We start from the raw sequence: 27013 nt of genomic DNA, 5'->3' as shown, positions 1-27013 counted from the left end.
ATGTCATCGCCCAATGCATTGGAAGAAAGTTCAGCTAGAACTTGAAGCATTTGATCGAGAGTGTACTAATTAAAATAGTTACATAAACGTAAATAGTGGGGCACCTCCTTTATTAAATACTCTGCTAACCCGGCAAACGTTATTTTGGTATTCCGCGCCTGCTCATTGTATGAATTATTGTCACATGCAATGAATAAATAATGGACCAATAAACATACTAAAACCTTATCCAAAGCGCATTGCATCTAATCTATTATTCAGATCGGTTCAGCATAAGCAAAGGAAAAAAACGGCTATGTATAACTATGGAATAGATTTTTTTTTATTTCTCTGTGTTTTCAGTGACTTGGCATTATATAAGTATTTTTATCCTAAATTGTTATAATTTATCAAATGTTAAACATAATTTAAAAAAATATAAAATTATCATAATTCATTGAAATACACTGGCCTTCAAAAGTAAGTATCACACTTTTAAAATTGGGATAACGTTTTAAGTTCACAAGATATGCTTTCGAAATAAAAAGGACTCCAAAGAAAATTTAATTTTGTACATAAAAACTTTATAGTCGGTAACCTTCTTTTAAGAATTGGCTGAAAAAAAACTTCAAAAACAAAACCATTCCTTTTTCAAAGTGGACGCTTCCGAATTACAATTTTACCATTCACATTTTTCTTTCTGTTTTAAATTTGTTTCAAGATTGACGGGTCTTGTTTTGAAAATTTATGCTAAAAAGCACATAACATTTATTTATCATGCCTCTTTCAGTTGAAGAATGTGCTAGGATCATGGCTTTGCCGGAACTAGGCATCAGTATGCGTCGCACTGCAAGAATTGTGGTTGTGACGGTAAGAACGGTCCAAAAGGTAAAGCGAAGGTACGAAGAGACTGGACACCATCTGAGGAGACCTTGTAATGGCAGACCCAGGTGTACCAGTGCCCGAGAAGATCGTTATATTATTTCCACTGTGTTAAGAAATCGCCACCAAAATGCAGTTGAAGTCCAGCAACAGCTACTTCAGACCCGGAGGGCCTACATTAGTGACAGTACAGTGAGAAGAAGACTTGCTGAAGCAAATTTGAAACCCCGAAGACCAGCGAGTGGCCCAAAACTCGAGAGACAGCATCGAGTAGCGAGACTGCGATACGCCCGTGAACACATGCAGTGGGATGAAGAAGAATGGTCAAGAATTTTGTTTGCTGATGAGTCTCGATTCTCCCTTTACACTTCTGATGGAAGGCGACCTGGTGAGCGATACCTTCAAGCCTGCATCTCAGAAAGAGTCCAATACGGTGGAGGCAGTGTACATGTTTGGGCTGGCATATCTGCAGAAGGTCGCACAGAGCTAGTAGCCATAGAAAATGGCACCCTCACTGGGCAAAGATATGCTCAAGAGATTCTCAATGAGTATGCAGGGCCGTATTTAGCAAATATGGGTGATGGATCGATGCTGATGCATGATAATGCCCGGCCACACACGGCTCATATCGTACAAGAGTATATTCAGGAGGTCGGTATCAGCGTGATGGCTTTGGCCATCAAGAAGTCCTGATCTCAACCCGATTGAACACGCCTGGGATGAGCTTGGGAGGCTAGTCAGAAATCGCAGACCACCACCTACTACCCTGAGGGCACTAAAGCAGTCCCTGGTAGAAGAATGGGAGAATATTCCCCAACATCGGCTCCGAAACCTAGTGTTCAGTATGCCAAACCGGCTCGAACCTGTAATCAGAGCTCGAGGAGGCAATACCAGTTATTAAAAATTAAATAACATGTAATACATTTTAGTTGAATTTTTTTACACTAAACTAAAAATGTCTATTTTCATTGTTTTATCTTTTTTAAGTTAAAAATGTTACTAAAGTATAATTTTAGTTTCTAAGAATTAAAGCCTATAAAATTTGCAACAAAACGTTTTTAATCTTAAATCTCTACCTTCTATAGTTAAGAAAAAAATTTAATTTGAAAAGTGTGATACTTACTTTTGCAGGCCAGTAGCCACTATTAAAATAGGCAAGTAAATCATAAGTTTGTCATATTATGTTAATATAAAATAAACAATGTTTAAATTTTATAATTCTAGTTGTACATCTTAAATACTGTTAAACAAAGGCTACTAAGCCATTATTTTGTTTTCAGTAGAATATAATACAGTAATAATGATCGTTTTACTTTTAATTTAGAGAAGCTTTGGTTTGGAAAAGCTCAAATTAATTACAAAACTGTTTTGTAACTTTATTCGAGAAACTCTCAAATTACACTCAATGCTACTATTACGGTAACTAACTTTATGAATTCAAATGATGAGCTAAATTTGAAAATTTTGTTCTATACTTGACGCTCATGATAATCGCTCCATGTAACTTTGGAAAATTTCATTTCAATATGAGTTTTCCTATCCTATACGCTTTTTATTAACTTTTCGTGTTACACATTTATTGATGGAATGTAGAGACACTGAGTAGGGATGGATACTTACGTATATTAAGTAATGGTATCTCTCAAGTTTTACCAGCACTTAAATATATGAACAATATTGAAACACTTTTACAATAATTTATTAAGAAGAGCGTGTACTTTGGATGCAAGACCACGACTTATTTAAAACTATATAGAACAATCAAATAAGAATAATATAGAAACAAACATAGATATCACAGTTATTGATTATTCTTTGCATAATAGACTTACTGCAGGTATTTCTTTTTTAACATGATTAAAATTAACACTTACAAAGTTTGTTAATGTAAATAACTGATTTATGATTTTAAAATTGCAGTTAGTAATCTAACCGTTGTTTAAAGATAATTTGAAAGAAATGAAGTGATAGATTTATTGTCTTTAAAAGTAGTAATTTTAATACTTCGTAAAGAATGAAAGCGGATATAATTATTTTATAAAAATATATCTTTAAAAGTAATCAGTCAAAGCCTACAAAAAATTTAATAATTGATGAATTTACTGTCGGTAAAATAGTGTGACGTCAACCACTTCCAAGTCGTTTTCCAATATAAGATAACAAAGTAATGAGAATTTAGTTTTCATTAAATTCGTCCGGTTTTCCTGCCTCATTTATTAATTTGGCGTAAAGGTCATACTTACTATTATTTAAAAATATAAATTTTTTCAGTTCGATATGTATTTAATATATATAATTTCAGTTATTGTTGAGAAAAGATTTTTTTACTAAATCATTAATTTAATAATATTCTTAGTGTAACCAAAGGAGCATTTACTAATTTATTAAGGAAACAGACAGATACGTCGTTATAGTAAAAAAAAGAAGTCAAATAAGATATAAAAATTACAATATTGTACTTAAATGACCCCAATGTTGGTTCTGGGAGACGGTAGGTTAAAAGTTCTGTGCGTGCGTGCGGCAGGAACATTGAATGGCAAATCCTCGAGAAGTTTGGGCAAATTAGTTCGTACACCAGTGGGAGGCTCAAAGGAGCCTAAACTAACCGGCATCCTGTGCCTTAGGTCCACACTGGCGCCTATTTCGACCGTGAAGCAGTAAAGTGTAAACACTGTACTTTGTTTCGGTCTGAAGAGCGCCGTAGCTAGTGAAATTACTGGGCAAATGAGACTTAACATCTTATGTGTCAAGGTGACGAGCACAATACCACCTACCACCTTTCATGCGATAGTTTAAAATACGTAAGAATTTCGTTTGTACAGCCTCCAGCTTGTGAAAAATATATCATAATGGGGATTCCAGATTGGACAGGCGTATTCAAACTAGGACTGCACAAGCGTTTTATAAATATATATATATATATGTGGCTTTATCTTTGAAAGGTCTGATAACACGCGAACACCTAAACGTAAATGAAATAACATTTGCTAAGCTGTACTAATTATTAGGCCCACTTGCTTGTCCAAGGTTAGTTTAGGGTCAAGAAGGACCCTTTAGATCCCTGACAGAGCTGACAGGTTCAAGGGCATAGTCTCCAAAGGGGAAGTTGGACATGATTATATTATGGGTGTTTCTCGTAAAGATGACATGCTGACACTTACTCTAATTAAGGACTAATTGGCTTATTTTGCTAAATTCGAGCCTATCAAGGTCTTCCTGTATCAGTGATACATTGAAAGTTGCAAGCACCCCTTTATATAACCTTAGATCGTCTGCATAGAGCAAGTAATTGAAGTGTAGGAAGCATTTCGATGTGTCGTTAATAAACAATGAGAACAGCAACGGCTCAAAGATTGAGCCCTGGTAGACGCCGGATGTCACTACTACTTGAAGAGCAGTAAACCCATTTATTATAATCAATTGAACACGATTATGTGGATAAGACGTAAACCATCGCAAAAGATTTCCTTTATTGCCATTAAAAGGCAACTTTTTTAAAAGCATTATAATATGGTCAACTTTGTCAAATGCCTTCTTAAAATCTGTGTAGATTGTGTCTACCTGATGTTTTCCATCCAAAACGTCAAAAACATTATTAGTAAAATAAAGGAGATTAGAGACAGTAGATTTTTCTGTTGCAAAGCCGTGCTGTTGGTCTATAATAACATGCTTTAGGCTGGAATAAATGATTCGGTGCACTAATCTTTCGAGGACCTAAGGGATTGCGGAAAGTATGGAGATCGGGCGGTAATATTTAACACTATTTGCCCCTGACTTAAAGATAGGCGTTATATAAGATGATTTCCAACAATGAGGAAAAACACCACCAGACAGACAATTATTGAATATAATATGTAGAGGGACACATATTGAACGATGTGTGCGCTTGAGAAAATTTGACCTAATTTGATCTGGGTCACGGTAGTTTTGATTGATGACTTTTTGTACATTTGAAATTTGTTAAGTTTGTGATTTTCCAATGGATAATGAAACCACTGTAATTGCTTCGGAAGATGAAGATATTACAAACGATTTAAGATGTGGCTGTTAGTCGATCAGCAATCTTCAGTTCATTAGAAAAACTCGAGATTGTCTAAATATTTGAAAACACTCCGAGCGAGTAGAAAGGACGACTTGAAAAATTATTACAATAAAGAGTATAGAAAATAAAAAATTAAATGGTCTTCTCAATTTTGTGCCTGTAATGTTCAAAGTCTAATACGATCATTAGAAGTAGTAATACTACGTCACACACGAGACGGATGCCAACACGAGGCAAGAAAACAAAAGAACATTTTGTTTTACCAATGTAAAACAAAATGTTCTTTTGTTTTACCAATGTAAAAAAATAAGGAAAGATAAAAAACATCAAGTTAATTGCACAATTTTGTTAATTTAAAGCGATACCTGGTATACAAAACTCCATCCTTTTTATGTTTGGCTAGGCTGTTTTATGGACAGTTTTTCACTAAACACTTTTTCTTTGCGTGGCGTTGTATTCAAAACACAACTACACGAAAACTCTGCTTGATAGACGAGTAAGCAGAGTTATGCTTCTAACAATTTTTGGACTGATTTGATTGTGAGTCTGGTTGTTAATTGTACGTCAATGTAAAAATTAGTTTAATAAAGTATTTAGAAGCACTAATCATGTAAAAGTTTAATCAATTACTTTCGTTTGAAATATAATTTCCGTCTTTTTAAATGACAGCTCGTTTGCAGTAACCTATTTCCCAATTATTACATTATTTGCCATTACATGTATCAGAATGATATATGTCTCTTATCTAGTCCAAACCCTCACAGTGATGTGCTCTTCAATTTTATTTCCAGATATGAAGCTTTATTGAAAAGGTTTGAGTATAAAGCCTAGTAGCTTCTCTATTGAGAAGCTCGACAAGTAATTGGCAAACAAGATACACGAGGCTTTTCCATCTGCCGGAAAAATAAATATTCAAGTGCTATATGTTATACTATATATATATATATATTATTCAGTACAATGTCAGTACATTTTGTTTGATATAATCTTTCACGCATACGGCAGCGGTAGGCAGGGTCCTCTTTCATTCTAACCAATTGTTACTTTTATAAGATTAAATAACTAATAAAGAAGGTCTTTAGGCGCGACTTCGAGGTAACTGAACGACAATGCAATGGAACCCGAAGTCCATTACGGTAAGATGGCGTCACGTTTCTGTACCATCCGGTTTTTGGTTTCTTCGGCCTTTATACGTACAGGCAAAGGCTTTCCATCAAATACAGCCATATTCTTTAATATTCAATAACAACGTCATATTGATATGTGGTAATTAATTATCTAACCTTTAATTTCTTATTTTCAATTATTTTATTTAATGAGTGAAAGATCGAAAACGTACAAGTGGTGCATTTATAAATAGAATATAAAATGGAAATAATAACTATTTAAATGAAATGGTGGAATACCAGGAATATTTTACTCTTTCTCTATCTTTTAAATAAGAATAAGAGAGAAAATCAAGAACCTGATTATTTTCTAATTAATATTACCAATATATCTCTAGATTATTCCTTGTAAAATAAATAAAATTTCACTTATAAAAACAACATAATTATAAAGATTTTTTTTTATTCTAGGTAGAGAATGTAATGCAAACTTTGATCAAAAGATAAGGTATATCAACCGTCAGCGTTACCGAGAAAAAAAAAATTAACAAAAAAATCTAACATTGCTCCTAGGTTTTCAGCAATAAGTTAGTGCTAATAAAGCTTTAATAAATGAAGCCATCAATTTCTTTAAGTGTTGCGGTTAAACAAATGATTATAATTAAGGTACTATTGACATTTATTGATTCGAATCGATGTTTTGTATTTGAATCGATTTTGGCAAGGTCACATACTCTGAAACCAGTCTCGTAAGTCTTTTTTAGGTAATCGAAACTAACTAAAAATCTTAATTTTTATCCATAAAAGCCATTATCCCACATTATGTGGAGTCGGCACCTCAATTGTGAGTCTCAAATTAAAAATTATAATATCGAATTTTTAATTAAGACAGTAAGGGATGAGACGAGCAGAACGTTCACCTGATGTTAATTCATACGCCCTGCCCATTTTAATGCAGTGTCGCGCAGGTTTATTGAAAAACCCAAAAATTCTGATTGGCACTACAATAATTGCACTCGTCACCTTGAGACATAAGATGTTAAGTCTCATTTGGCCAATAATTACTTACACAGACTTAGTAATAACAATTTGACAAGCATATAATTTGCTTCTTTTTGTTTATTAATGTATATTTATTGATCATTTAACTTTTTTATAACATTAGCTTACTGGTTACTAAATTGAGGCCAAAACGTGCCACCGACACAACACGACGTTTTAATAACCCTATAGTGACCTGCTGCCAAGCCGTACAAAAATATTCACATAAGTTTGGTACACAGACGAGGAGCGTACAAACTTCGTAAAATGAATGTGAAAGGGTTAAATGGTTGGAAATTTGCACATGAGTTGATTGTAGAATCCCACGGTGCGTGTAGATGAAGTTAATATACAAAACCTGTAGGTACTAGATTGTGTTCAAATTCAATCAAATATGTTTTATTCACGTTCTAACTGTTGTTTTTATGTATGGGTATGATGAAGGGATTTTTTACGACAATAAGGGACGAGACGAGCAGGACGTTCAGCTGCTGTTAATTGATACGCCCTGCCCATTACAATGCAGTGCCGCTCATGATTCTTAAAACACTCAAACATTCTGAGCAGCACTACAATTGCGCTCGTCACCTTGAGTCATAAGTTGTTAAGTCTTCTTTTGCCCAGTAATTTCAGTAGCTACGGCGCCTATCAGACCAAAACACAATAATGCCTACTCATTACTGCTTCATGACAGAAAACGTCGCCGTTTTGGTACGAATAATGCAGCCGGCATCCTGTGCAAAGGAACCTCCCACTAGAGTAATACGGTGGTGGTGTGGTGTGTATGTGTGAAGATCAATTTTAACAGTAGCCAGTGTTTAAAATACATATTGGGATATAAAATTTACAAGTAATAACTATAACTCACCTCACTAGATGTCAAGTAGCATATTCTGGAGTCCGTGCTGTCAATTGAGGCCTGCTGCACAATACCATAGCGCGTTGATTCTCTGTCACTTGTGTATTCTGAGCGGACGCTATCCTGGCGATCGAAAACACCGCTGAAACAAAATAATATCATTGAATTAAACAGAATATACTCGAGGAAATTTAAATAAAATAGAGATGAGAGAAAGACAAAAACGTGTTTCTATATTGAAATAATCTAACTATATATACTATATATTTTTACAGATTTATAATAATGCTTTGATTACATTCCCCTCAAGTTATTGACATCACCCAAGCAAGATATTTTGATACGATATAGTAGGTGAAAAGGGTTTTCTCCCAAACTGAGAATTTCACACTAACATTTGTCTACGAGCTGCATCGTCCTGGTTCGCATTTTTACGCTCCTACGACGATTTTCAATGTATTCCAAATATCACCATTCTTAGAATAAGGGTGGAATAGAGTTGTTATAAATCAATTTTATTTGAAGATTCATTGACTTGACATTCAACATGGTAAAGGTGATCAGGGTTGATAGGAGTCGAGAAAGACTGACAAGTGAATAGTTAAGCCAAGTAAAGGCAACGATGCTTTTGATGCGCCTGGCGCTTATTATTGGATCTACGTATGGCTGTTTTGCTGAATTTTTCGTTTGATGAAACTCCTTTGTTTGATATGTGGACCACAATGGAGAGGCGTAGCAATGTAAGACGTCAATAATTTTAATTATTAATTAATTTCTTCAAAATATATTATATCATCTATTAAGTGTTGTATTAAACTATAGCTGTTAACAGACATTATAATAATTATAATTTGCTCTCTACTGCTACAATAATTCGATCAAGTTAGTTCAGATGAATTTTGAATCCAAATGAAGTATTCAGCGGAAGCTTGCCGGATGTCTGACTTACAAATGAACGGCTTATATTGATGTGCTAGTTTATAACAAAGGCGAAAACCGCAAACAACGACCATCAAAGTGCAACAGACATCAACTAACGGAAATTGACTACTGCGGCTTATATCGCAATATTTACAATATATTTTCCATTTATAAGAAAATTCTGTAGAGTTTATATGAATGGTTCAGTTTATTAGTATTTCTCATTGTATCACATGAAATTGTAGCAACACAAACGAATTATAAACTTTGTTCCACGCAGAAGGATGTAAACTTGTGCAATATAATCCCCGCGGGTTATGATTGCACCAGCTCCTAGTGATGTTAGCTCCACGCATTTACTTCAAAATATTATAAATAAACAGTACTATCGACAAAATTGAATCATAATACACAAGTAGGTTGAACATACATTTCCTAAATAACTATTATTAAACATTGAGAACGCTTTCGCATTACGTCCGATCCGAAATTATTATGTATTCCACTAATTATATTAACTATGATAAGATTTATAGGAATAGAACGCATCGCGAATATTAGTAAAGGTTTATTGAGAGGAGGCAATTGATTAAGTTTGTCTCAATTATTGTATTGACCTGATCTTTTTTTATAAGTATGAAAGTACTAATATTTATGTGGTTAAATACAATATTAATTAACTGCGCTATCGTACACAAAAATGTCAATTACATAGAAAAATTAACACTTCAGAACTATTACAATTTATTTACACTAAAAACTTTATCTCTCAGAAATATCAACTTTCATACATGATAAACTGTAATAATATTTCAATGATGAGATTCGATCCCTCGACCTCTCTGTGTTTCGGTTTCGCAATCACAATGAATCAACCACTGGTCCAATGACCGTATGATCATTTAGTTGAAATAGCCGAACTATGATTAGTTAGAAGTATAAATCTTTCATCAATAATTTCAATGACAGTCTTAAGAATTTTCAATCAGTAGGTCTACTCTTATTCAACGAAAAACGAAGTTTCGATCGAAGTGTCGGGTGTTTCCTACTACGGTTCCATTAGTTCCGAAGTTTCATCCCGAATGTCATTGTCTGACATTTCATATTCCGTAAACCTACTTGCTTCCCTACGTTGCGAACGAAAGTTTGACAGCTGTTATTTGGAATTTTAACTGCAATTTGATGAAACCAAAAGTGTTTTCTTTTGATTTTAGTTAGGATGGATTTTGTTACAAATTTGGTTGAAATGGTTTAAAGAATGCTTTAATCGAGGCTCCTCTACGTTAAGAACATTAAGAACGTACTTAAATGGAACTGGCTTCGATTACATAAACACAACCGACTTCAAAAAAACTATTTCAAAACAATAGATATAATATGCACTAAAAAGTATAACAATAATTGCGTATATTTATACAATCTAATTAATTAATCTAATTCTAGTTACGATTATTGTCAATTTTGGAATAGGAAGCACCAGCTTTCAAATAAAAAAAGAATAATCAAAATCGGTTCACCCAGTCGAAAGTTTTGAGGTAACAAACATAAAAAAAAAAGAAATACCGACGAATTGAGAACCTCCTCGTTTTTTGAAGTCGATTAAAAAGAACAAAATTTTACATTTGAATTTGGAATCTGTCTTTTTATATGGTTGTTCATTGAGTTTTCTCATTTATCATATATAACCAATACATTACACAATATTTTGCGATATTAAAATGGAGTGGGGGTGATAAAGAGAACCGAATCGCTGTTATTGCATTACACAAAGTAGGTATGAAGCCAAATGCAATTTATAATAGTCTCCATACGCTTGGCGTTAGTAAAATGTTTGTGTACCGGGCTTTTAATAGGTACAATGAGACACTCCTCTGTTTGTGACAGAAAAAGATGTAGCCGTCCACGTAGTGTTCGTACGAAAAAGGTGTTCATAACAGAAAGGGAAAGAATTCGAAGGGAGATGAAGATAACACCTGGAACACAAAAAGATGACTTAGGACTTGCAGCCTATAAGAGACGAACTGGTAATTTTTTAACTGATTTAAAAAAGAATAGGGTGGTAAAATCTAAACAACTACTGAAGCGGTACGAGAAGAGAGGTCACAGAAAAATTTTGTTTACGGATGAGAAATTTTGTGAAAATTGAACAACATTTTAACAAATAAAATGGCCATATTTATGCTCAAAGCTCCAAGAAAGCTTCCCAATGAGTCACAAGTGCAACGTGGGCACTATCCGACTTTAGTGGTGGTTTGATGGCGTATTAGCTATGGAGGAGTTACCGAGCCATACTTTTGTGAAATAGGTATCAAAACATCGGCAAAAGTGTGTAAAGATACCATTCTTGAGAGGGTACTGAAGCCCCTTAACAACCATGTTTAATAACCAAGAATAGTCCTTCCAAGACTCGGCGCCGGGTCATAAAGCTCGGTCTACACAGTCTTGCTTGAAAACGAACGTTTGGGACTTCATCAGGGCTCAAGACTGGCCGCCGTCTAGTCCCGATCTTAATCCGCTGGATTATGTATATTTATGGTCAGTTGTAGAGAGTACGGCTTGCTCTAAAACAATCCGTACGATTGACAGTGAAGAATTTTCACATGGAAACAGTGCGTGCTTCTATTGATAACTGGCCTCAACGTTTAAAGGTCTGTATTGTAGCCAATGGAGACCACTTCGAATAAGCTTTTTATATTTTAAATTGTTTTATATTTATGTATTAAACTATCACACTGTAAAAGTAATAAATGTTATTTGCAATATTTTTTCTTATATTTCTTTGTGTCAGTATTTATGGCAAGACTAGGTATATTATATAATTAAATTTTGGAACGTATAAAAGGATGTATATGTTTCACTAATAGTACTTTTTTATTTTCATGTATCAAGCCAAAAGACCAATAGCTAAAAAACAATCTTCCATTGTACTTTTTTCATTAAACTTTGGAAACCATCATCATATCAAACATCACAATAATTTTATTAAAATAAATAAAATAAAATAAATAATTGTAGTTGACAATAATTGTTTCACACAAATGCGAACGGGACGTGAATGAATTATAATGTATTACTTACTGTATAGCGGTATGATCTATATATTACTACTAGCTGACCCAGCAAACGTTGTATTGCCATATAAAATAATAAATAAAAAATCCATTGCCACTCGCAACCCTATCGCGGATCTGTGGATCGAACAGAATAATATAAAAATCGCGATAGAAAAAAAGGTGCTTATCGTAGACGGGTGAAAATTTCAAGTTGTATGTATTTTTTAAAGTTGTATCATATAAAAATAAATAATTTATCTAAATATAAAAAATAAAAATTTGGGGTTGACTACCCGTAACATTTAGAGGGATGAAAAATAGATGTTGTCCGATTCTCAGATCTACCCAATATGCACACAAAATTTCAAGATAATCGGTCAAGCCGACACGAGAATTTTATATATTATATATATAAATATAAACAAAAGGCGTTAACCTTTATAAAAATTGACATAAAATATAATTATCTTCTCTTACTAACTACAGCACCTTAATTTCAATTAGGTTCAGGACCTTTCCAACAATAGGCGCTCATTTGCAAGAAATTAATTTCGCGTATAATTGAAACACATTGTACTCAGAGAAAAAATGTAAAATATCCGTGATCGAATATCGGCTAAATGGACTGTGCATATTAAATGTATACCAACGGGATCTGGGACCGAATAGGTAGAGATGAAATGAGCCGAATCATTTACATAGCTGATATATACACATACCAGATTCACATACAATAAAGTGATTCGTATTGAAATTGAGATATGAATTTCTGACGATCTTTCTTACAGCGAAATATATTGTCTTTGTTGATTAATGATTGTGACGTCATATATTGTTTGTTATCGGGGGAAAGAAATACCAGTTTGACATCAGTTGGACCCTTTTCTATCTTATTTCAACATAAAGCCTTATTTTTCATATTTTTATGTAATTGAACCTCAATGGAATGAAGATCAATGTTTTACTAATATGGTTTAAATTAACTTGACGTCTTGATTTATGTAAGGAATCTTTGAAATTGTTTTTCATCCACTTCAAGATGTCTGTTTTACTATTAAATTTGCACTCGTAACAAGGACCGATGCAGTTAATAAATATCGACACACATACAATATAAAAGATATTGGCAAAGCCAAATTGACTTCGAAGAAGCTGGGCGTCATATATAGAGCACGGCAATACATCAAGCCTGCCCACATTCTAGTGCTGTACAAAGCACAGTTTGGCCACTTTTCCTATATTATACCGTCTTGATCGAAGTCTCTCTGATGCTCGTAATGTAAGCGTATCCAGTGCTCTGTGAAACTAGATTACTTAGTGTTGCGTAGAGACGTCGCTTAATTGTGTGTCTTCTATCGCATTTATTACGGGGAGTGTTCCGAAGAGCTGTTTCACCTGATTCCTGCCACTGAATTCCGCTTTTGCACAATATGTTATATATTAGGATATCATCCCCACCATCTGGATGTGTCGCGTTCCTCGACAGTGCGGTTTTCAAGGAACTTTCTTCCACGTGCAACCAAGACGTGCATTGAGCTTCCCTGTGCGGTGTTTCCAGGACGTTACGACATAGCTGGCAACGTTCCTCTGATTTCTTTAGAGTTGGAAGAGACCCGTCTTCTTCTATAAAAAAAAACTTAGAAGAAATCGAGTCTTACAATTTTAAATATTTTGATGCTGTTTTTAATGCCGAGATAAATAAAATAAATATAAGTTGAAAAAATATAAAATATAGGTGTTTCTTGATATCGGTACCTTAAAAAAAGTCGTATACATTCCTAGTAGCCCTTTAACGCCCCTGTAACGTTCGTTGACTTTATAATATGATAGGCAACATAAATGGTCTGGTAATCCACAAATTAAAATTTTTTCAAATTCAAATTCAAATATTTTTATTCAAAATAGGATGTGAAATCACTTATTGAAAGTCAAAAAACTACCACCCATTCCAAAATGAATGCCTCAGGCCTGAAGAGAATGGGCGCAACAAACTCAGCGGGTTTTTTTTTCATCAAAAAATATGTTTAACAATTAAAGTAACATTTACAAAGTAGCAAAGTAATATTGTGAAATTAAACTTATTATTTAATAGCCTGAGGGCGGTCGCTCCATTCCCAATCCCTGTGGTATCATTAAGAAAGTCATTTATGTTATAGTAACCTTTACCACACAAACGTTTTTTAACAATTGTTTTGAATAACGTAATACTTTTGTTTTGAACATTCTCGGGGATCCTGTTGTAAAAGCATATACATCGCCCCACAAATGACTTGTTAACTCGACTTAGTCGAGTAGTAGGCATTATAAGCTTATATCTGTTCCCGGTGTTAACATTGATAGAACACACGATTTAAAATTTCGTCTTTACACTTGTTATACACAATTCTTTAAAAAAAAATCTATTCAATTTGATTTTTACTTAGTAATTTAATAAGCGATACTCGTTCATTCCTAATAAATAACTTAATTTGTAAATTCACAGACATGTGGTTTTCAATTGAAACTACCAAGCATTCCTCATAAGTTAGTCGGTTAGTTTATACGTTTATGGTTTTCTGGAGTTTGTACTTTGTTTTTGTTCTATCAAAAGACTTTGAATACGATGTTGTCTGAATAGAACCTAGAAGCTACTACCTAGAATCTGAATTCATATATTTTTATTGTTAAATAACGAAATAAATTGATATGTAATTAATTTAATTTAAAATAAACATAGTATCTTTTGCTTGTATCTTTGTCCCGCGCACCTAATTAAGAAGTATTCATAAATATTCAGATTTATTTATAGTGAGTGTGGCGTGACTGGTTCATATTTATAACAACGTGTAGTGTGTGTGTGTGGGTATTTTTTTTATATTTGTTACTTCAAAACTTAGAAAATGAATTGACATTTATGATACATTGATACATTGATTATTTAACGATTGATTGTTTAACGACATTACTAGCTACATTAGTAACTACAACGTTCTCCTTTACGCAGATGACGCAAAATTTTACAAAATTATTAATAACTAATCAGATTGTATATCTCTTCAACGTGATATCACAGCAATAGTTAGGTACTGCTCCCTTAACCAACTATATTTAAACATAGATAAGTGTTTTATAATCAGTTTCACACGAAAAAGAAACCCAATTAAATTTGAATACAATCTAATGAGTCATAATGTGTCTAGAGTGAGCCGAATACGTGATAAGATATTCTATTAGATCACAAACTTTCATTCAAAGCTCACTTAGATTACATAATACACACATCATTTAAACAATTGGGCTTCCTATTACGTACGTGTAAGCCATTAAAAAATAGCATATTATTATATATTTTAGTTTAGTTCGTTCGTTACTAGACTTCGGTTCTGTGGTCTGGAACCCTCATTATGCATGTGACATCAATCGAATTGAGAGAATTCAAGAGGTTTTTTTAAGGTCTCTCGAGTACAGAACCGGCTCTGGTAGTATTTCTTATGCTGATTCACTTAAGAAACATAAAATTATTAACTTTGTAATTGATTCCCCTAACCTTGTAGAAAATATTAAACTCAGAGTCCCGGCTAAATATGTTCGTAGAACTAATAATTTTTTCGGTGTCAAAAGAATTAAATCTAAGTAAAGAGACAAACACACAAAAAGCCCCAATATAATTATAACATAAGTACTACATAGTACTTTGAAACATTATTAAATATAAAGACACTTCAAGCATACAATTTTATTATATGTTATTATTAGAAGTGAGAATCTGTTTAGGGTAATAATTAATTTTGAAAACTGAAACAAGATATTGCTTGCAAAATAAATGTTAAAAATACTTAATGAAAGAAAGCACCAGGCTTCATGATAAAAAGTCCTCTTTCATTGAAGCACCAAGTTTTAATAAAACGAAACCGTAACCTGAATAGAGCGATATCATTTTCACTCTTTGAAAAACAAGTTCTTTTAATTAAAAATATTGAATTTTTAGGTATTGTTATTTGTATAAGAAACATGTTGTTATTTATATATTTTTAAGGAACGAAGATTGGTATTTATTTGACAAAAGATGTGTCCAGGCTCCTATGAAGTAGAAGTTTTGTACTTAGGTTTTACTGTGAGTTTTTGGGTTCCCATTGATAAAACCACATAATAGGTTTGGGAAAAGTTTCCTCGCAATTTATAAAGAAAATATTTTTTTATTCAGAGTTTATTTACATTAAGTTAAAAGTTACAGTCGAATCAATTATATTCAAATAGGCTTAAACTAAGCCCTTTTGAATTGTTATTATAAATATTTAATTAAAATTACTGAATCTACCATAATATATGCTGAACAAGTAGAGCTCGTGAGAAGAGCATACAAGAATTCAACGGACACTCTTTTGAATCAATAAGTATTTTACAATAGTTGTAATATACTTTCGTAACAAATCAGTTTGTAAGGTGCTGCATCCAACATATGGCTGACGTTCAAAGTAAAAAAGAGTTTAAAAAATAAAATATTTCATCAGAAGACTCGTCCGTGATCAGAAGTAATAAAAAATAAAATGTATTAATGACCCACAACTTGTATATTGGATGCATCAACCTTTAGAGCTTGAATTCATTGTTTGTGTAAGATCCCTCGTGAACATGATGGTCGTGATTACTATAATAATTAGTAATAGCATCCAACAAGTGATTTATTAACTATAACAGGTCGACCTGGCCCCACAAGAAACACTCGTTAACGAGTTGGCATGGTCCAACAGCGATCATTCCCGTCGAAAATAAATATTGAGGGAAGGAGACGATTCGGTTCACGACGTAGTATGTATGTGTGCGTATAAATTGTGTGCGTGACTCGAGTTGACCTTCACTTGCCGCACGAGCCAATATGTTGATATAAGTTTAGTAGAACGAAATTGCCGCGTGCGGCAGCCGTGCCAGTTTGAACAGCCCGCAGCAGCTAGAGAGACCAGTTCATTCATGTTAACCAAATAAGCAAAAACTTTAAAAAATCTGGCACCTGGAGACTCCTATACTAGCCTGCAATACCTTTTTGGAGTATCAAAACATTTAATTGTCCATCTACGTATTCGCCGCGCGAGTCAAAACTACAATCGTGCCAACTGCGCGCAAACGATACGCAACGATACAAAATTGATACGGCTTGCCCATTACAATGCAGTGCCACTCAGGATTCTTGAAAAACCCAAAAATTCGGAGCGGCACTACACTTGCCCTCGTCACCGCGAGACATAAAATATTAAGTCTCATTTGCCCAGTAATTTCACTAGCTACGGCGCCCTTCAGACCGGAACACTGTAATGTTTACACATTAGTGCTTCACCGTAGAAAGAAGCAAAGAAGCCTAAATAATTATGAAGACACCGGAACAGGTGAAATCTGAAGGTGAATTATTATAGGTATAGATATTATTATTAGATGAATTAACATCTTCCATCCAAACTTTCTTAATATTTGCTGAAGGACCACTTCCTTTCTATTGATGAAATCCGGCCGCTGTATCTCAAATTTTTGCTTTAATCTTTCTTATTAAAGAGGAGGACAAACGAGCGTCTCGATCATCTGATGTTAAGTGATCACAACAATGCTATTTCAATCCCTAACCATACACACAGCATCGATTTATTACGAGTTAGCCCGGACTTTGATTCAGTCTGTGAAGCCTGACCGACCTTTGACCACGAACTTAACGGATATTCTTGTCGTACGTGATCCATTTTTTATCGCCAGTTATCAGTCTATTTGAAAAGGGTTCAGTTTCATTACGTCTCAATAAAGATTCGCAAATGAGTACACGGTTCATTAGGTTTCTTTCAGTTACCTCGTGTGGCACACAAATAGCGAGCTTAATGTGTACCTAATTTTTTTTTTCAAATATATTAAATCTGTTTTGTGTACTTGCTGATATGTATTTTTTTAGTTTCAATCAGTTGGTATCAATATTATATTTCGTAAAGGTTGGAAAATGTTAATTGAGGTCTCTGGGAACTATATTGTTGACTTAGCCACAGCGAAAATAATAAAAAGTCATAGTGTGAATATTTTCTCAAGTTAAATTAATTATACACTTGTATATATATCACAATGTAAAAACAAATGAAATGCACGGAAACTAAAAAGTTATCTTCTCTGTGAGTCTACCATTTTAAAATACCATTTTTTTTTTTTAATAATTGTATTTTAAATAGCCAGTCCAGAAACTTTCAGTGTTGCCCACATATTGTTTCAATTTCACTTTTAAATTATTATTAAGAGAGTAGACCAAAGACAGATTAGACAGATCAATAAAAAGAAGAAATATTAATTACTAACTTTTACCCGCGGCATCGTCCGCGTGGGATAGTTACTAAGGGTAGCATTTTTTATTTGTTAGGATACTTTAAACAAAACACATGAACTGCTCTCTTTGGCGCTCTTCTACGATACAGCAGATATCCCTTATCATTCTGGACAGTCCCTTTAGTAGTATTTCCCAGCGAACTTTTATCTCCTATTTGATCCCCATGTAGGTCTAAGTTTCAAAAATGCTCGAACAAATGTTTATGAATTACTTCTTATTAAGTGCCTAAATACAAAGTTTCATGGCTCTATCTTTAAAAATGACGACTTCCCATGCACACTTTCATCTCTTATTTCGACCCGCTCATGCCTTTTTTTAACAAAAAATGGTAGCTTATGTTCTTTCCCAAGGACTAGTCTATTTTTGCACTAAATAGAATCAAAATCGAATATGGAGTTGGGAGAAAGCGTGAGATTGTTTGACATGACTTCCATACTTACGAATTTTCATCCCTGCACCATTCGAAATTTTAAAAACGCTAGACTAAATATTGATTTACTTTCTACTTACTATCGAGTGCCTAATTACTAAGTTTTATTGAGTTATCTTCGATAATGACGAACTGCCACACAAACGTTCATCCGCTATTTCAACCCCTTCATTTATTTTTCGTAACAAAAGGTAGCCTATGTCCTCTAAAGCTCTATTCTATCTTTGTATTAAATATGCCTGTATCATATAAATTACTTACCGTTGCTCCAAGCTATCAGCGCGATTGCTTCTATATCCTGAGTCATTGAGACTACCTTCGTTACGCAGGCTGGGTAGAGAGTCCCACGGGGACCGGCGAGGACCTGGAGGTTGAGATCCTCGCCAGCCGTCAGAGTGGCGGTACCAGGATGCACGAGCTGACTCTCCGATGCAAGATGCACAGCGTGATGCACTTACGAAACTGAACAAAATAAACATAATTTTAGTTAACACGATCCATACACTGGAAGAGTCACGAAGAGATTTCCATATTTCTATTTTGAATTGCACGTTCTATACACACGCTGAAAGCGAGTTGATGTAAACTTGATATCGTCAACATGAGTAATGTATATTTCAGTCTTAATACTTTTGTTTTATGCCACGCTTACCATTGAAATTCTAATCTGAAGTCAACTCATTGTTTTGACTTCACAGAGACTAATGTCATGTGACCGAATTAAGTCTAGATTAATCATTTGAGTGAATTTCATTGAGAAATCCAGTTTTTGTATGGAAGAGTAGGAAAAGCAAGCTTGCAGGTCACCAGATGGTAAGCGATCACTGCCGCCGACCATCTCCCTCGACACCAGTGGAATTACAGGAAGAGAAGAGAAAGAGTACGCGCTTTTTTTAAGGTAAAGATTCTTTCAAAAGATGTCGTGCGACGACGTTTCATATTACTCTATTACCTTGTTTAAATTTACATGAATTTATTAATGTTTTAGTCAAGTAAGATGCGAATGTTGAAGAGAATTTACAACATAGATAGTAAGTACGTTGCTGAAAGATTGAGTAGCAGGAACCCAAGATTTATTGCTTATTTAAGACCACGAACGCAGATTTAGTTGGCGAAGTGTTGGTATAAATCACTGTGTGAAAAAGAATAGCTAAGCGTAACATATTATTCTACAATGTCTAGAAACAAAATCGACACTTGTGAAGAAGGATATTAATACTTTAAAATAAGCCTTTTTGGTTTTATTTATGCATAAAAACATGTAATATGTAAATATAAAATTAATGTTACTTTAATTATTGATTATATTTATAATCAAGACTAACATTACAAAGAGATACAACTTGATTGTTTTGTATGTATGTTTGTAATCAAAAACTACTTCACCCATTTTAAAATAATTGCCTTATACATAGATATTTGTATTACTTATGCGGGAAAAGTAGTGTTTGGCGCTTGCTGTTGCGGTTGAAAAAGAGCCGTTTGCCCATTTTAAAATAACGCGTGAGCTTTGACAAGTTGACATGTCGCTTGCAAATTTTACTTGGCACACGCAAATTAAGATAAAATTGCTAAAATAATAACCAAAATGAAACACAATCGAAATATCAAAACTGAATTGAGGTTGACGCGTCTGACAGTTTATTTTAATATATAAAATTATAATTTAAGTTACAAAAGTTTAAAAAAGAATATGGACTTGGAAATAAAACATAAATCGTCGCATTTGTAATAGAAAATAGTATGTGCAACTCGTGCGACGATGTCGATTACCCACGAAAGCGAAGTTGAACGTTCATTCGCTTGAGTATATAATATAATATAGTATATCAAGTGGATTTGATAAAAAAAAAAGAATGGCAGTGATTTCCTTGCACATTGTGGGTATGTATGTATAAGCTGTCGTTCATTTACAAGACGCTTCAAAAGCAAGGTATGTATCGTACTATCGATAGATAAACCAACACATCCTCTGTCGAAGACCATTAGAGATCGTGCAGCCGCGTGCTGCCAAAACTAACTTAGCGCCTAAATCTTACATAAACACAACACAATAAAATATGTTATCGCTAGAAATGAAGATTCTCGCTAGGTATAAGCTATTCTTCGCATATCATCAATAACCTAAATATATGTCTAAATCAATCCCTGCAGAGTGACTCGATCAAAATGCTTACTATCCTAATACACGCGGGAAGAGTACAGAAATGCCCTTTTCACGGATAAAAATTAATTCACAGTAAAAGAGACTTACAACAAACTAAATTACAAGAGTTTGCTCATAGCTCCGAGACAATTCACTAGTGGTCGTATTGTGCAACGTAGTCATCAGCGTGTGTTGGTGATAGTGTGGTGGGAGGTGTCTTATCAAAAACAGACTGTAACCTTTTAGCAATACGCTTTTATAAAATGTACCTTGGACTTTCCAGAAAGACTGCATCTAACTGCCCAGGCTAGGCTGAAAGTCAACGTTCTGCACTTTATAAGAGATGAACACTGGCCCTCGCTGAGACCAGTGCATAAATGCTTTTACTAAAATTAACGATGCCTCGGAGCACTCCCCGTAATATATGCAGTATAAAACACATCTCTAGACAAAACTACAGAATCAAGTACATACAGTATTTAGATTTTTAATAAATAACAGAAAACGACGTAGCGACAAACCAACAACACATGACCACACTTTTTTTTCTTTTTTGTCTTTTCCGTCTTTCCAGCTACAAGAAACATACGGCAAATACTATTCAAAAGATCTTTGCTTAATAAAAATAATTTAAATTCCATAACCAAAAAGATTTAAGAATAAAAAATAAAGTGAATCTTTTTAAATAAAATTGTATTCGGTATGAATATAGGAGCGAGGTTAAACAACTTGCCAATACACTTGATTCTGTTATATTTTCATATTCAAGTCTTCATTCCATGAGCTATGCGAACTCTGAAAATTTTCATTTATAATTTTTTTGACGCAGTGTTTACCGTTCTGCAATATTTATGCTCGAATATATTGAAAACGCAAAAATATTTCACATGAAAAAATCTGTGTATTGAATACTATTTAAGCTCAACATTTTACTTCACAGATACAACGCTTGTTGTTTTACATTTCAATTGTCTGTTTCCCATTTTCTATTTCTGTAGATCTAGATGTAGAGGAATGTTATCATTCGAAGTATTTATAGTTCCTCATTTATCTGTTGTGTTTCATAGTTCGAATGAGGAGAATTTTCGCATACGTTGCACATTGAAATTATTTTTAAACTTGACTTGACACTTGACAAATCTTTAGTAATATAATAAAGCTTACAAGTTTCCTACTGATATACCAGTCTGGTTTGAATAATTTTGTATGTGATAGCCAAATTGATACGGAATAGTATAGGCTTGTAACTCTCAACTGACCTTAAATATCGATAGTTGTAAGGAAAGTCAAAATTAACGCATTAAATGGTCCAAACATGGTTAGTGGTAGGTTTAAACAATGTTCTACTAAGATACTAATTCAGAATATCTACCACTAAATATATTGTATAATAGAAATTTTTTATTCGTAGGTGAAGTTGGGCACCGATAGTAATAATGTATAGGTTGGACGAAAAAAGAACTGACAGATAGTCTATTAACTTTCTTAATGTGCTTAAATTCCTAACTGCTCAAGTAGACCAGTCTATGGTTCACCATTAATTAATATAAAAAAAATAACAAAAAAACAACCGACTTCAAAAACACTATTTCAAAACAATAGGCATAATACAAAATAAAATTTATTGCGTATTTTTATACAATCTTATTAATTAAATCTAATTGTAGTTATGATTATTTGGAATCTTCCCGCCGCGGCCCCGCTCTCGCTTCTCGACTCCTCACGTCGCACGTGCGACTCAAGCACATCTCACCTATGACTATGTATGTAGTTACAAATCCACCTTGACTAACTCAAATATCCGGATAGCCTAAGCCGAGTATCGTTAATTTGTTCCTAAGAATTGAAGAGTTCCGTTACTTTGTCATTGAGTTCATAATCATAAACTAACCAAACTACCTTTGAATTATATGCTATCCAATAAACAAAGAATTGTCGATATCGGTTGGCGCTTTATTGAGTTATTCGTAAATTTGTCGCGCACAAACTTATAGTAAACTAGCTGACCCAGCAAACGTTGTATTACCGCTATGAAAATCGCGATACAAAAGTAACTATTGGTCGTAGATGATCGTGAAAATTTAAAATTGTATGTATTTTTAATGCTGACTCATAATCAAACAAATTTAAAAAAAATGTCAAAAAAATTAAAAATAAATTTCGTGCGGACCTCCATTAAAATTTAGGGGGATGAAAAAGAGATGTTGTCCGATTCTCAGACCTACCCAATATGCACTCAAAATTTCATGAGAATCGGTCAAGCCGATGACACGAGAATTTTATATATTAGATTTAAGACTCTTATGAATTTCTCATGGTTGCCACTGTCAGATCTGGACTATTTGACAGTCCACGATTTAAGACTGCATTCATGTTCGAGTTCAACAAAAAATTCAACGAGAAATTATTTTACATGTTCAAGTGTACCTGAAAACAAACAAAATACCATTTTTGAAGTAACTAAATACTTGACACGTAAGTTAATATAGTAGCTCTTCCATGTTATTGAATAAACTAACATTTATTACATTCCCAAGAGGCATAACAGCATTTGTCAGAGATCCACATTCGAGTCTATCACGACTATAATAGTGTCACTTTAAGACGTAGTAGTGCTGCTCAGATGAAACATCAAGATGTCTTCCGGAGAGTTCTCGTGTTATTACGTTATAATAATACTATCTATTTTCTGTAAACATTTTATATTTTAGAAGTTCAAGTTTTCGCTGATATATTTCAACGTAGAAGTTTTAATAAATATCAAGTACAAATAAATAAACATTTGTATTGAGAACCTGTTTTTGATAGGTAAAAAATAGATTTCATTTGTTGAACCTTTCAGATATTGATATTAACGTAATAATATAAGAACGTCAAACACAAGAAGTGAGTACGAAGGTGATTCGATATTCGTCTTAACTTGGGTGTAATCGGCGTGCGGTGAGAGTGCGGGTGAGAGCGCGCGCCGAGAGGTTAGTTACAGTGTCGCACGTACATGCCGGGACCACCACGTTCTGATTACGTATTCATTGCTGTGTTTCTTTGTTATTAAAATAAGGGACGAGACGAGCAAGACGTTCAGCTGATGGTAATTGATACGCCCTGCCCATTTCAATTAAAATTGCAGTGCAGGATTCTTGAAATACCGCAAAAATTCTGAGTGGCACTACAACTGCGCTCGTCACCTTGAGACATAAGATGTGAAGTCTCATTTGCCCAGTAATTTCACTAGCTACGGCACCCTTTAGACCGAAACACAGCAATACTTACAGATTACAGCTTCACGGCAGAAATAGAGAGAGAAACACGACGATCCTGACCTTGTGACTCACCATCACTCGTCTTGTATATATCTAACCGGGAATCCATTAGGTTTAGGAAGGACGTAGTTGCAATCTCTTTATGTTACTAGAATATAAAATGTTATAAATTGAAACATGCTTTAAACTTTTCAGTTTCTTAAAATATTGAACATAAATTTTTGATACATTTTTATAGTGTTCATTGTAGGTATTTTTACTTTAGCTTTATTTTAAGAGTTGCAATTTTTACTTGAGAGCTCAACAATATTATTATTTAATTAATATTGTTATTCATTCATTTATTCACCGTCACTATTGTGTAATATATATTTATTTTATTTAAAACATCTAGTTTTAAATATTTGCAACAAATTACTTTTTTAAATACGATTATTAAGTATTTTGTAGGTAAGCTTTTATCCCCCTAAATGTTAAGAGTAGACCAGCCCAAAAAATTTTTTTAATTTTTTGACAATTTTTGTTTATTTTTATTCTATTATGATTCAGCATTGAAAAATGTATACAAGTTTAAATTTTCGCCTTTCTACAATCAACAACTATTTTTGTACCACGATTTTATATTATTCTGTTCCATCCACCAAACCGATATAGGGTTGCAAGATGGCAGTCGAATACAATAATCGTAGTACGATATATTTATTAGGTCTGAGAATCGGTTACATCAAAATTTTAATAATTGTTTTTTTTTTAATATGTTATATGGGAATACAACGTTTGCTGGGTCAGCTAGTTTTTAAATATAAATTGTAAAGTTAGCTTATTAAATAAATAAAACGACAATCATAACATAACGTGATTAAAGTGCGTTTATGAATTTAGATAAGGCATACGAACAATGGAAATAGGATAATAAGGAATAAGTAAATATTTAAAGTAAAAAAACAGCTGTATCGCAGTCGAGATATTCTTTAAATTTTTATAACTTTCTGTCTACGAAATTTTTAATTTGTAAATATAACAGCAATTTTAAAAACCCTGTTTAATCATAGATTATTCAGAAAGTGACATAACGAATGAACTGTTCCAATGAGAGAAAAGTGACAATTAGATCAGTAGCCAGCCATATGTTTACTTACTACTTGTACGTGCACGAGCTAGCACTGCGGAAACTGTAAATGGATTATACGCTGGATGCTTGGAAATTTTAGAAAAATGTTTTATCAGTTTGATAACCTAGTTAAATTTTTTTTTATGGACTAGGAGGACAAACGAGCGTACGGCTCACCTGTTGTTAAGTGATCACCGCCGCCCACAATCCCTTGCAACACCAGAGGAAGCACAGGAGCGTTGCCGGCCTTTAAAGAAGGTGTACGCGCTTTTTTTGAAGGTACCCATGTCGTATCATCCCGGAAACACCGCACAAGGATGTTAATTCCACAGCTTTATAGAACGTGGAAGAAAGCTCCTTGTAAACCGCACTGTGGAGGACCGCCACACATCCAGATGGAGGGGATGATAATGTAACTTGTGGCGTAATTATTAATTATTCAGATCAAAATGATTTAAGAATCTATATATATTATGGATGCCAAAAACTTACTTACCACCACTTCGTAAAAGTTGAGCTTAAAATCTAAATTTACATTTTCAGGATTTTACATTAGATATGTTTTATATAACGTATGTCAAGTTATGTAAAAATAACAGACACTCAATCTATTTCACTGCCATGCTGCCTTATCATTAATCAAGTCTTAATAAATAAATAACAAATAAATAAAATTATTTATTGGTTTTAACAATAAATAGTGGCAAGAACCTACTTTTAAGCATATAAAAAATGCTTGTGCCAGTCTTAAACTGTATATGCCTTAAAACTCAATTTACATTTAACTTATTTTTTAAATCTATTAATAGACAAATTTAAAATGGCATTCGGCAGAGTTCAAATTATGGTTATCCTTAAAACTTAATTACCTTTTAATATTAAGATACTAGGTCTAACTTTTCTTAAACTTATAATCTGACAAGTTCTATTAAGATGCAGATGAATCTTTAGAAAATCATCCGCCTCCACATGCTGCAATGATTTGCTGCAGAAATCAATAAATACAAAAGAATTGTTTTCTTTTAAGAATATAAAAAAAAAATGTTATTTGGCCATACAAAACTTATGGCACTAGTGGCTGTAAGGCCGAAGATCAAACTGACGACTAATCCACATTAAAACAGACAATGACATGACAAATACGATTTTAGTAAAATGGCATTGTTCCTTTACTATTATTCAGCTTTAGATAAAGATGCCAACAACTTCAGGCGCAAATCGTAAAAGCAAAGTGTCGACGTCTGATCTGTAAAACGTATTAACCGTTGAACTTTGAACTGATCTTTACGGGAAACAAGAACAAATCAGAGAAAATCGAATCAGTCCAAATGTTACGCTCCTATAAAGCAATGTTCACGTAATTTGATTAACTCTGAGTTCTAAATAGTAGGCGGATCCTTCCTTTGCACAATACATTATATGCCATTTGCACTTTAGTTGACTGTCTAATGGCGATTGTTATAGTAATTTTTGTTTGTGCCAAAATTTTAAGTGTACTACGTGGCTAATTAAACACCAAAACAATACTACATTTATCATTTCATCATCAGCTTCTGGACAAAGGCCTCCCCAAAGATTTCCACGACAATCGGTCTGGCGCTGCCCTCATCCAACGTATTCCGGCGATCTTGACCAGATCGACGGTCCATCTTGTGGGGGCCTACCAACACTGCGTCTTCCGGTACATGGTTGGCATTCGAGGACTATACTGGCCCACCGGCCATCTGTCCATCAAACTATGTGCCATACCCAGGGCCACTTCAGTTACGCAATCATTTGGGCTATGTCGGTGACGTCGGTTCTCCTACGGATCTCCTCGTTCAAAAAATCTGGCAGGGTCATTACCTCTTTTTAT

General features: G+C 33.8%; 1 protein-coding gene across 1 annotated transcript in view; it reads right to left on the bottom strand.

Annotated features, from left to right (window-relative positions):
* The window catches only part of LOC126977120 (protein still life, isoforms C/SIF type 2), a 222852-nt gene that overhangs the window by 138503 nt on the left and 57336 nt on the right, over positions 1-27013 (bottom strand). The window contains exons 20-21 of the mRNA XM_050825824.1: positions 18903-19103; positions 7919-8051 (exon numbers count right to left, since the gene is read on the bottom strand). Coding sequence (XP_050681781.1) covers positions 7919-8051; positions 18903-19103 — 334 coding nt within the window. The remainder of the gene's footprint in view (positions 1-7918; positions 8052-18902; positions 19104-27013) is intronic.

The sequence above is a fragment of the Leptidea sinapis genome, chromosome 43, assembly GCF_905404315.1.
Source record: "Leptidea sinapis chromosome 43, ilLepSina1.1, whole genome shotgun sequence".
NCBI lineage: Eukaryota > Metazoa > Arthropoda > Insecta > Lepidoptera > Pieridae > Leptidea > Leptidea sinapis.
The sequence above is the reverse complement of the archived record's forward strand: the minus strand, read 5'-3'. Positions and strand labels throughout refer to the sequence as shown.